The sequence below is a fragment of the Neodiprion lecontei genome, chromosome 2, assembly GCF_021901455.1.
Source record: "Neodiprion lecontei isolate iyNeoLeco1 chromosome 2, iyNeoLeco1.1, whole genome shotgun sequence".
In the NCBI taxonomy this organism is placed as follows: Eukaryota; Metazoa; Arthropoda; class Insecta; order Hymenoptera; family Diprionidae; genus Neodiprion; species Neodiprion lecontei.
The window spans coordinates 24,255,109-24,268,478 of record NC_060261.1 but is presented as its reverse complement, the minus strand read 5'-3'; the positions used below and the strand labels follow the sequence as shown (position 1 = coordinate 24,268,478).

Genomic DNA, 13,370 nt, shown 5'->3' with positions numbered 1-13,370 from the left:
CAAAATTTCAAGTGCATCGCATGTAAGGAAAAATGTATGCACGAAAGGCTTAACTTCCTGCACTGCTGTATATATATCAATATTTCATGTGTTCTTAACAAACCCCGTTTAATTACCCCAAAACCAATCAAATTAATTTAATCGTTTTCAATCTAAAAATATTTTTATCTAGCACCTGAAATAGATAACGTATTTCTCTGTGACTTGAATTATGGTAATATAAAATGCAATTATACGCAGACATCTATGTTTATTCGTTATGTATCCGTTTACATGAATATGATTAAAACAATGTATGTTGATTATTCTTAACAGATTGAAAATAGATTTATCACTTTCTCAACGGTTTTCAAATCATCACAGCAATTATTATGATAACTTCAAGTCAAATGCCTCAATTTTACGGAAATCACATCTTGAACGACAGAGTTTTCGAATTCACACTTCGGCCATTCTCAAAGAGTTGGATTTTTCAGTTGAATATGTTTGAAAATTATTGAAATTTTGTAAAATCATTGTGTAATTGAAATTCATTGCATGTTTGCTTTTTTCATTTCTAACGGTGCGGCACTTTCATTGACTTTGGCCACAAAAAATGTTGCATTACTTAAAAAACAATGCATGCTTAAGTTGCTTAATTGTTCAGGTAAAATTGTATTAGATGTGAGTGTTTGAAAAGTATGTTATACCATCTATCGTATTGAGTAGGTATACACACGCACACAACAATGGCAATAAGAAAGAAATGATCGTTTCAGGGAAACGCGATTTACAAGACGGTCTTCGTTGCTTTCTTCCAAGGAGAGCAGCTGAAATCTCGAATAAAAAAAGTGTGCAATGGATTCCATGCTTCTTTGTATCCATGTCCCAACAGTCACGGCGAACGTCAAGATATGGTCAAAGGTGTCCGAACTCGTCTTGAAGATCTCAACTTGGTATGCAAGTCAGACACGTCAACATGATGTAACTTACAGCTGTGCGATTGATCAGTTAATCGAAAAACGATTGATTGAACAAACAGAATAATCGATAAATCGGGAAAATTATCGATTGCATAAATAAAAAACAATTAATTGAAATTCATGATTATTGTATTACTCGCACAGCCCAAGATTGATTTTTCAAAATTTCTCATTTTTATCCATCTTTAGCAATATTTTTTCTTATCGTACGTGTCTTCACATTCTTCGGGTTTTCATCTTCACACACATCATAATCATACAGAATGTTTTAGAAATATATGACAAACGAGGCCTTATTTGAAACTGTTGAAAATTGTTTTCCAATTTATCTAAGAATTCATAGAAATAGTACGAAAGTTTAGTAGACGTTCGCAGGAAAATGTAAACTAGTTTGCAGTGCTTTATGAAGCGTATAAAAACACGGACAAATTTTGTAGTTTTCAAATAACAAATTAGAAACATGAAACGCGTGTCTGAACAATTATGCTTTGCTTTTGAAGACTGTAACTCAAATTCATAATAATGCTACAAAGTCATAAAAAAAAAATAGATTGACTCGATACTTTAATCGGTTTTTTATCATCTAGGTCCTGAACCAAACTCAAGATCATCGCCAACGCGTACTGCATAATGTCGCCAAGGAATTGCCAAACTGGAGCATCATGGTTCGCAAAATGAAGGCGATATATCATACGCTGAATCTTTTTAACATGGATGTGTCCAAAAAATGTTTAATTGGTGAATGTTGGGTTCCGGTACAAGATTTGACCATCGTTCAGAATTGTCTCACTGAAGGATCGGTTGGTATACTCCCTTATATGAAATGCAAAGGACAAAAAATGAAATAGTAGGTTTTCTTCGCTCCATTATCACTTTTTCATTTACAGCGCCTATGTGGAAGCTCCATTCCGTCATTCCTGAATGTAATTCACACTGATGAGGACCCTCCGACCTTCAATCGCACTAACAAATTCACTCGAGGCTTCCAAAACTTGATTGACGCGTACGGAGTAGCTTCGTACCGTGAGGCCAACCCAGCTCTGTACACCATCATAACATTCCCTTTCTTGTTCGGCATTATGTTTGGTGATGCTGGGCATGGTGAGTGTTTTTCAATATTAATGCTTGCAGGCACCTTAGGGGGATTAGAAACCCTTAAAGGGGAAAGATGCTCTAATTGCATCAATGTACCTACTCAAATGACTAAGTTTCAGTACATTAACTCTTTACGGCACAGCGTCTCATATATAAAACATCTTTTTTGAATCGGTTATTCAAGACTTGTATTTAATTTTTGAGATATCACTGAAAACGAATCCAGGGTCAAAATTTCAAACTTCAAATTAGCTGATCGAATATGGCAGACTAAAAATATAAAAATTGATCCGATTCACTTGAAATTTGTCACCCAGGAGCTGAAAACGAATCTGACGTCAGAATTGCAAAATACAAAATGGTGGATCCAATATGGTCGACTTAAAATATAAAACGGTGATTGATCCTATTTGCTTATGTTAGATCCACCATTTTGAATTTTGAAAATTTACCTTTATACACCCAGTTTCAAGAAATTTTACTACAAGAAAAAATGTATGCTTCAAAGGGTTAATTCTGTGTCGACTAGGTTTTACCTATAGGTATATGTATAGACCAAAGATCCTAAAATTATTCGCAGTACGAAAATATTCTAATTCCTCTGAGTCGTTTGGTTTTATTAGACATTGAAGCGTCCCTCGAAGTCACGAACAGTAAATGTCTTGGACACCTCAAAGTCTTGAATGAGCAAAATTAAGACTGGCCACTGTCTTGGGAAAAAGTCATGGATAGTTATTTTTAGTATTTATGGGGGTATTTTGTGACAGAGATGACACAACACGTTGAATTTTAGTTTAAGTCTATATCTTGAATAAATAAACTGCATATCAAGAACAAGATCAAAAGAATAGTATTGCAATAGCGGCGACTTAATTGTAACTGATTTGCGTAATGGTTGGCTAGATTCACGTCCGGAAGTCTCGTCGTGTCAGTCATAAATAGTAGATGGCGGGCATGTCTGTGTCACGGTGGCAAAGAGGGATTGTGTCGCTCAATTTGAAAACTCCAACAGTTACTTTTCAAGCAGCCGAGAACTGGTGGGTTTGACTTTACCTATAATTTAGGAAATATAGTGCCAAATTGGCAATAACATCAATCGCTTCTGAAAACCAGCTGATTAAACTCAGTATTTTTTATATTATGGGTAAATGTGTTAAACCAGAATGCTAACGTATTATTTTCATGTAAGCCAAAAATAGCCCATTCTTCACACATCTCTCAAGATAAACTGTTCTTCAAGTGTTTTATGAAACTACCAGTTATTTTGTCTAATAATTGATGTTTTCCGTTCCTCTTATCTGCATTTAAAAATGTCGATGAAAATACATACCTGAATATTTTTCAATGTGTTGTGTCTCTGTTATACATTGTACCCTCTCAAGATACATTATAGTGCCTGCATAAGTAGGAAATTGGTAAACTCGAATTCTTACTATTTCTGCAAAATTCTTCATTTTAGGTCTAATTCTGGCGCTTTTTGGAGCATATATGATCATATGCGAAAAGCAGCTGATCGCCAAGAGAATCGACAATGAAATCTGGAATATATTCTTCGGTGGTCGGTACATCATACTTCTTATGGGTCTCTTTTCTATCTATACCGGCGTTATATACAATGACGTATTTTCCAAGTCCGTAAATATATTCGGGTCCAGTTGGGAGAACCCTTACGATTACGAAACACTTGTCGAAGAGGAGACCCACCAGTTGGACCCTATAAGCGCTTTCAAGGACTCTCCATACCCGCTGGGCTTGGACCCAGCATGGCAACTTGGTGAAAACAAAATCATCTTCTTGAACTCGTACAAGATGAAGCTATCCATTGTTATTGGCGTTGTGCACATGATCTTCGGTGTCTGCTGCAGTATCATAAACTATGTGTAGGTATAACAGCTTGGGCTACTATTTTTATATCCTATTTAAAATGAGATTGAATGTCAAGATGTGAAGAAAGGTAGTTTGTACCTCATTTATATTCATTTGTATTCACCCTTCCACTGCTTTATTCTTTCAAAATTTTACTTTCTCAAAATAAAATATGATAAATGGAATAAAATTTGAATCTCGAAAAGTGCATAGTAACAAGTTACGGTAATATGAGAGAAGCAATACCTTCCAAGATAACACACGTGCCGTGTAAAGAATGTCGAAGAGACGCCCTATAATCCGGAAAGACGTCTTTCAGTTTTACCTAAAAGATGTCTGAAAGATGCTTAAAAAATGTCGAAAAGACCGCATATGCAACATTTTCTGACATCTTTTAGCTGTCAAAGAAAAGGTATTTTGAAGACATATTGTGCTGAACGGTTTAACGTCCTCTTTAAAATATTATTTGCTTAATATTTGAAGACAATTATTTTCTGTCAAAGTGATTTCTTAACACAGCCGAACACAATGTAATATATAATAGATCATCAAGTTCGTTGAATGCACGGTCAAATGTATAGCACAGTATTTGTTCGTAAAGATCTAGGCTAAAAAAGTATGCTAACAACAAAGCAGCTAATTCTCAATTGTTTCAAGTAAGCACATGACCACATAAAATAATAAAGGTCAGGCATCAGCAGTGAACTATGACAGGGTTGGGAACGTCTGTTGGTATTCGTTGACTAACTACTGAACGAAAGAGACATGTCCTAATGACACTTGCTCATGTTCTCGATGAATGATTCGTAGATCACAGTGAACCAAATGAAAAAATGGTAGCTACGAATGTGTGCTAATTAAGATGGCTATCAGACTCTTATGTGGGCACTGCGCATTATACGATCTGTGGTATTCCAGATGTAGATCCATTTGACAGTGAGAAAATCTGTAAAAAAGACGGCCTGAGAACGTCTTTAAGATATCTTTTCGACATATCAAAATACAGGACTTAAAACTGTCCAAGGTGGACAGCTTTCCTGTGTCATTTTGCTTTACCTAAACGACGTGTTTGTAAAGACGTGTAAACGATGACTTTGCAACATGTGTGTTGTCTAGGTTGTGTTTGTGAGGTATGCAAATTAGCGATGGCCACTAAGCTAAAAATAATCAATGCATCGGTTAATCAAGTCCAAAAAAATAATCTAACACGACTCGGTTAAATTGGTAAATATTAATCGATTAATCGATTATTTCGTATTTTTTTAAACAGTGCATATGAAATAAGAAGTATCATAAATAATCGATTTTCGATTAAATCGACTATTTATTCAGATTAATCGAGTATAATCGATTAATTTTCGAACTCGATCAATCGACCAACTCGATTATTTTTTTTCACAATTAGTTTTATTTTTGACTCCCATGAACGACGCAATAGAATATCAATTAATATGATTAAAGTATTAATTATTGTCATATTCTTACTTACCAAGTACCTATTTGTTATAGTAATGAATATTTTCACCTGAAATTTGAAAACATTTTTAATGAAACTATAAATTATCAAAAAACTTTTCCGTTATTAAGACCACATACTGAAATTTCATATTATCAAAACTAAATTTCGTAAATTTTAGTATGCAGTCCTAATAGCAGAAAAGTTTTTTTGACGATTTCTATTTTCGTTCAAAATATTTTTCAATTTCGGGTGAAAATATTCATTATTATATCAAGTAGGTACTTGGTAAGTAATAAAATGATAATAATTAATACTGTAATCACATAAATTGATATTGTATTGCATCGTTCACGGGAGTAAAAAAATAAAAACCGACTGTGAAGAAACATAATCGAGTTGGTCAATTAATTGAGTTTGAAAAATAATCACTTATACTCGATTGATCCGGAAAAAATAATCGATTTAATTAGCAATCGATTAAACTTGGTCATTCTTAAGGGGGGAGCCTGCTTTAGAGGCTTCGCAAAATCGATTTTTTCAAGGATTTTTTTGGGAAGGAAAGAAATATCCGATTGAAACGAAACTTTCAGGTTTTATTGTTATATATTTCAGCAGTCTTCTTAAATTTTTTCATTAAGATATATGTCATATTATGCCTGGTACAAGCATTTCACCGAGGCGTCTCGAGTGTGCATTTGTCGTGCGGCGGGAAAGGTGCAGGTCGCAATTTCCATCTGAAACAAAGAACCCAAAAAAATTTTTACTTCTCAATAGTATAGCTTCTAGTTAAACCAAGAAAATTCAACAAAAAGTGAAAAATTCAACAATTTTTCGCAAATTAAAAAAAAAATTCACTTTAGATTGTTTAAAAAGTGGGTTAATCTTAACTTTCTTAAGGTTTTTTAGGTTCAACTAGAAGAGAATTTAATCCCGAGTACAATGCAATTTGTCTCGTTTCGATAGGACGTTTAGTTTTTTCCCTATCTTTCCCGCCAATTAGGAAAAATCGTAAAAATGAAAAACCGAGAAATCGTGCGTCAAAGTTTTCGTATATAAAAAATCGTAATTTTCTTGAACTTACCGCATTAATATGCTAATCTGCGCTTCCGTGGCTTTCCAGTACGTTCACTTGAAGATTTGCGCACTTTTGGATAGCTCTGCATGATTTCAAGATGTTCACGTGCCGAAAGACAAATCGAAACAGAACCTAAATGCTATGGTAGCTTTGCTCAAACCGACGCAGCCAGTTCATATATACCGTTATAATACATGCTTTTATCCCTACGATAGCTCTATAATAACCTTCTACGAACAGTCAATAGTGTCTCGAAGGACCGTTAGTCCCTTTGGATTATAATACGTACTCCGAGCGATCCGGCCGCTCGTATACCTGCTCGACGCTTGCTCACTATTTCTTCTGTAACTCCGAAAATATCTCGAATTTGCGTCTGAAATTTTAGGGACACATTCTTCGATAGTTTGGGAAGACATTTATTCAAAAAAAAAAAAATAGATTTTTTGAAGCCTCTAAAGCAGGCTCCCCCCTTAATACAAAACATCAACTATGCTTCAAAGAATTTTACCATTGATTCATCGTGTACATGTCTTACCATTAAATTTCATCAGTATTAAATACCCAAGCTTCAATATCAACGTTTTCTAATTCAACAGCCACTTCAAGAAATACGCTAGTATATTGTTGGAGTTCTTGCCACAACTAGTGTTCCTTATGCTGCTCTTCTTTTATATGGTTTGCCTGATAGTCATGAAGTGGATCTTGTACGCTGCAACCAATGGTAAGGCAAAACTTGTGATAAGATTATGTAACTAGAATTAATTAGAAAAAAAAAAAAATTTTAACCGGCCGCAGTAGCGTCATGTATAGCATGGGAGACTGCGGAACGGGAGCACTTAATTTGAAATCCGAAGCGTGGTGATGAGGAACTGACCGATAACTCGCTAATATTATAAGACGAGTTACGTTATTCAAGCATCGAATCTGCAAGCTGAGGTTCCAACTTTTCTGCAGTTTTCCTTGTTACTTGCACAAATGCAAGTGTTGATATTGAACTTCATAAATCAACTGCAGATGCATAATGATGGTCACTAATCCCTCGCCTCCCTTGCCCCACATAAGCCTATAAGAAAATGGCTTATCGGATATAACGGGTGTTGGTAGTGATTATTAGTAAGCCAATATACCAACAAATTGCGAAAGCAGACATTTAGAATATGTTACTATTCATGTTTAGATGACTTTAGCAGAGGTTCTACTTGTGCCCCATCGGTATTGATTACGTTCATCAACATGATGCTTATGTCATCGAGTAGCGATACGACCGAGGGTTGTTCAGAATTCATGTTCACCGGTCAAGGCACTGTCCAATACGTCTGCGTCTTTGGTGCCTTAGCCTGCGTCCCTGTGATGCTTTTTGGCAAACCATTATACATCATTACCACTAGAAAAAAGAACCAAAGTGCTTCCCCCGTTGTCGTAAGTATAGTCAATTTTGCTGATACAGTAATAAAATATCCAAAAAAACAACGTTGTTAAAGCTTGCTGTAAGATATTCATTGAAAATTCCTAGTAAACGTATTAAAATAGATTCGACGCCATGTCAACCAATCCCAATTTCGGATTTAAATTCACATTTTTGACAAAAAAAAAAAAAAGAAACCTCCAATTCTCAAGGCGCGCATTTCCTAAATGGCTCACCCTAAATATCTGGGCACGTGCTCATTGGATTAGTTGGTTCTTTCAGTACAAGATGGCCGCATCAGATAGTAAAACAGATGTTTTTACCGTTTCCCCATGATTTGGGACTTTTTGGTCAATTTTGAGGGTTTTTGGCCATTATAACTATGGGTGTTTGTCGTAGGTCAAATTTGTGGCCATATTCTTGTTCCTTGGTCAGTTTTACACTTAAAAACCGCTTTCTGCCACTTCGTACAAAAAACGTCTGCGCAATCAAAAATTCCCAAATTCAAGTCAGAAATGTGAGAAAACAAAACGAAAAATGGGTCTTGCTCAGCCAATAAAGTTTTCCGGGACCTAATATTTTGGTTTATGACTACTCCCTAGGTGGGTAACATGACCACAAAAAATCAGCCAAATCGGAGGGGGTGGGCGATAGCTCCGACTTTACTTGAATAATTTTGCTCATTTTGAAAAAAAACGAGTGTCATGCCACGAAAATTAACTCATTCAATCGTTTTATTGTTTTGAATATGTTTCTTTGGATTCAGTTTCTCTTCATTTCTTTCTGTTTGAATTTTAACGCAATTTCATAATCTGATCCAGTCTGCATTATATATTTCCATATCTGGCTATTCCTATTGCTTTCGTTCATAAAAAAAAAAAAAATTGATTACACCTCGGATGCAGTTTAATGATAAATGGTCCTTCAGTACCATCTAAATCAGTAAAGTCATTAAAAATTTTGAGAAAAGTTTTCATCATTAGGACATTTGAAATGCTTGTAATCTGAGCAAATTGGAGAAATACAATCTAATCGAGATATCAGAAATTTGAGAAAAGGTTTTATAATTGGAAGTTGCATAGTGTAATATTATTAAACTCTGGTATTTTTGATCCGATTCGGATGGGTTTGACCTCATATTAATTGCTAACGATATTTATTCATCTGTTTCGTCGTTTGATAAACAAGCTAGATAGCCCTTCCATACATGTCATAATAAAAAGGTAATTAAGACAAGTGGTGGAGTTTGACTTGAAATTAAAGTTATATTAAATATAATTTTAAAAAATGAAGTAGCTATTGTAAATCAAAAAATAGTTAATCAACCACTCATTGGAATATAAAGAGATGTGATTCAACTACAAGTGATCAAGAATATTATTTTGATTTTAAGTTTCGAACTCACAAAACAGATTCAGCAGAATAAAAATTTTGCATTACTGTCCATACTTTTATTTGATAACTAGTGTGGAATAGCCTTGTAATTAGGATTGTTTCAATTTTTATTGCAGAGTAACGGGATTCCGTCACAGGATATTGAGCTCCAGCCAGGAGGCATCGCGAGTCCGTCAAACACCGTTAGCGAGCATGGCGGTGGTCATAGTGTCGAGGATGAGGCATTTAGTGAAATAATGATTCACCAAGGCATCCACACGATCGAGTATGTCCTCTCGACAGTATCACACACAGCCTCGTATCTTCGATTATGGGCTTTGTCGCTGGCTCATGCTCAGCTGTCCGAGGTGTTGTGGGAGATGGTTTTGCGCCAAGGACTGGGAGCTGAGGAAGGAGAGTATGTCAAATCCGTCATACTGTTCTTTGCCTTTGGAGCATGGGCGCTCTTTACACTGGCAATTCTTGTCATGATGGAAGGTTTATCTGCTTTCCTTCACACCCTTCGACTTCACTGGTAAGTTTATCTGCCTCAAATTATTGATGCTTCGGGTTTAGAAAGGTATTTTACATCAACTGCTTTCTGAAAAATTATTCTTACATCAAATTTGTCTGAATTTTAATTATTGCCAACGGAAAAGTTTTGACGAATTCAGCAAACCAGATTTCTGTAATGTGGACAATGTTTTATTCCAGAATTTTTTATTATTTTGCCAATAGTTCTTTGTGATTTACTAATTTTGTATTGTCCCACAAAAAAAAATATAAAAACACATTCATTTTAGTATTGCGTAGCGGTGTATAATAAGAATCCAAAAGATTATCATGTATTTGCTTCAGGCCGACTTGATTATGATCTGGTGACTATGGATCTTCACATAGAGAAATTGTTTGCTAACTACTAATCACTTTGACGTAATTTAGTCATCAACGTTCACTAGGTCACTCAGTAAATGTCATTTGTTTTTTTATTTTCTGCAAGTATCATATCTGTTCCAAAAATTAGGAAAAAATTTAATTTTTTTACGCTATAACACTTTTTTAAGTTGGGAAATTAATTTTTCGTTAAAAAGTGCGTAAATCTAATATTTGAAAATAATTTGGGAAAAAATAGGTGTGAAATAAGTAGAGTTTGCCAAACGTGTGAATTAATTCGATTAATATCTTTACAGGGTGGAGTTCATGAGCAAATTTTACACAGGAGACGGATACATTTTCCAGCCGTTCTGCTTCAAGACAATTTTTGAGGCCGAGGATGCTGAAGACTAAATAAATTATTATATGTATACATATGTAACGTGCAATGAGTATGCTGTAAACATATTACAGATATTGCAACTCATATTTTCGTACAAGAAAGTTTGAATCACACATAGCCCAATCGTATTACACTGTATATGCTGGAACGATTCGAAAAGCACAAGCAGTTATCGAGAGATATTTTATTTACAACATATACACCTTGTTTTTTAACGATTTTTGATCTCTCATAAACCATCAGTGCCTATCGAGTTGACAGAATAATTATTTCCAAGTGAGTCACTCTTGTATACGTAGCTCTTCAACAGAACTGGAACAAAATTATACAAATTGCTTTGAAGAAGTGTTTTAAAAATTGAAGTGCTTGATTGTATTTTATTCTAAACAACACACTGTATGATATTGAGTCTTTATTGAGACCTGTAATTGGTTTTAGGGCCGTACGTCACCTGATTGCGGCACTCATTTCAGGCGATGATTTCGTAGTTTCATGATTGTAGGGCTCTTTTCAAAAATTAACTCAAAGTTTACTGTATATTTCATAAAGGATATATGACAGATGTACGGGCCATGAAAAATGCCAATACTTTGAAAATCTCTGCTTTTCTCGTCACTCTGTATCGGGATGGGTATTGGTATTATATTTGTAGACATTAACTGAAGTGAGAATAGGGAACTGCATGTTTTTTAATTTAGTTTTATTCGAAAGTAGAATGAAAAATAATGAATTCCCCAAGACAATATTTTTTTACGAGCCATATTAACGCCAGAAAATAATTATTTGTCCTCTCAATTTTCTCGTCAAATTTGAATCGGCAGCTATTTCGCTGGACCCCTCTATCAGCGCTGCCAGGTGTCACGTTCGGGAACTATGCTCGGCTGTGAACACTGTCTGCTTCGAGCAAGCCGGAATCCTAACTTTATTATACACCATGTAAATGCAGTTTGCATCCCACCAAGCCTTCCGTTTTAATACATTATTTGGCACTCGGATAAATATCTTTTCTGGAGTTGAACTTGTTGTATTTTTACACGATGGTACAAAACAATACATGTACCAATCTAAATTTGGTCGCGGAGCTGATGGATCCATAGTTGTCTTTTTATTTTAACCAAACTAATAGTTATTTACAGAGATAAATACAATTTTGACAACGCCGACCATGCTTCAGAGCTTCAAATATTAATATTGCAGGTTAGGATTCCGGCTTGCTCGGAGCAGACGGTGTTTACAGCCGAGCATAGTGCCCGAACGTGTCACCTGGCGGCGCTGATAGAGGGGTCGAGCAAAATGGTTACCGGTTCAAATTTACCGAGAAAAATTAGTGTAAAAGAAAAAATTATTGCAGCGTTAATGTTGCTCGAAAAAAGAAAAACTGTATTGGGAAATTCATTATTTTTCATCCTACTTTCGAGTTCAATAGAGGAATATGGAGATTTCAGATGCATGCAAGTTCCCTATTGTGATTCAAAACTGACGTACGGCCTTAATAACCGCATTTTTAAGCAATACTTGAATTTGTGTATCGAGTTTGTGAATACTTCCACCGAAACTTATACAATTACCTCTGTTCATTACTATATTTAACGAAAAAATGCCTTACAGCCGGCACTCTAGGTTTCTCTTTGTCTCACTGACCTTTGAATGGAAATAATTTTATGCAGAATTCAATTACCATTGTGATTATAAATGCGCTACGCGGTTATAGGAAATTGAAAAACAAGAGATGGGGAGAGATAGGGAGAGAAAGAGAAACAGGTCTTCCAGCGCACAACTATTGTTATGTATTCATTCCAAATGTAATTAACATTAATATCTATTTAATATATCAAATGGTTACTGTACATATGGACGTTCGATTAAGAGAGTAAGTACAAAGCATTTTCAATTCTCTAGCAAATCTATCCGGAAAAGAATTTTGATTCTATTGAAAAGGTAACAAATGATTTTTATTCTTCTACCAACTGCGACGCTATAAATTGTCGACGGGTGAACCAATCAAAATTGTCGTGATATATATTTTATTAGTACCGAAATCGTGTAATATTGTGTTACATCATATATTAAATCATATCATATTGTTGAAGTTATTGCGTGTACCCTTACTTATTGCTCAGTCCTTACATTTCATCCTATTTCAGTTGTCAAGTATGTGAAATGGATTTCATGCGAACGAATGTGCTACAATTGTGTTTATTAAGTAATATAGGTATACCCACTGGCCTCTACAGGGTGTCCCAGAATCAAGTGGCCAAACTGCCCTGGTTATATTATAGAATCAGTCGAGATGAGTAAATTAACCCAAAGAACATGTGGTGTCCGAAGTCGCGTTCGCAAGATACGACCAGTTAACAAAACGTCTTGTAACGACTAGTTTCTGTTATAAATAATTTGATGTTGGAACTACTTTCGTTTGAAATTCTGTAAGTTGAAACCGTGTTATCCATTTCCATTGTTGTGTTTGGCAAAAATTCAACTACAAGAGTATTTTCGTTTGACATTCGTAGATTTGAAAGCGTTATGTTTCGCATCAGCAGTCGAGTACACTTATCAACACGACAAATGAAATCAAATTTAAGAATTTCAAACGAAAGCATTTCCAATATCAAATTTTATCACAAAAACCAGTCATTGCAATATGTAGTGTTCTGGGGTTGGCAACCCTGAGAGCAAAAAAGGAGAAGCGAGAGAAAGGAACAAGAGAAAAATAAAAGACGAAGCACTCGCCAGATATATTCGCGTGAATATATGTTGTTTTATTTATACCCGTCCGGAATATAACACAATATAATTTTTTAACCAGTCGTATCTCACGTACGAACACGACTTTGGAGACCACGTCATGTTCTCTGGGG

General features: G+C 35.2%; 1 protein-coding gene and 1 long non-coding RNA gene across 7 annotated transcripts in view; one reads left to right on the top strand and one right to left on the bottom strand.

Moving 5' to 3' along the window:
- The window catches only part of LOC107222619 (V-type proton ATPase 116 kDa subunit a1), a 75,488-nt gene extending 62,883 nt beyond the window's left edge, over positions 1-12,605 (top strand). For all 6 annotated transcript variants that reach the window (XM_046732365.1, XM_046732366.1, XM_046732368.1 and 3 more), the window contains 8 exons: positions 759-935; positions 1,550-1,762; positions 1,850-2,063; positions 3,517-3,937; positions 7,054-7,178; positions 7,635-7,876; positions 9,374-9,771; positions 10,427-12,605. In XM_046732365.1, coding sequence (XP_046588321.1) covers positions 759-935; positions 1,550-1,762; positions 1,850-2,063; positions 3,517-3,937; positions 7,054-7,178; positions 7,635-7,876; positions 9,374-9,771; positions 10,427-10,523 — 1,887 coding nt within the window. In that variant the 3' untranslated portion in view covers positions 10,524-12,605. The remainder of the gene's footprint in view (positions 1-758; positions 936-1,549; positions 1,763-1,849; positions 2,064-3,516; positions 3,938-7,053; positions 7,179-7,634; positions 7,877-9,373; positions 9,772-10,426) is intronic.
- On the bottom strand, positions 5,955-7,060 carry LOC124293085. Its single transcript, XR_006902993.1, has 3 exons — positions 6,966-7,060; positions 6,464-6,830; positions 5,955-6,116 (listed from the first exon to the last, which is right to left on the bottom strand). It is a non-coding gene; the product is annotated as an uncharacterized LOC124293085 (long non-coding RNA).
- Positions 12,606-13,370: the final 765 nt, after the last annotated feature.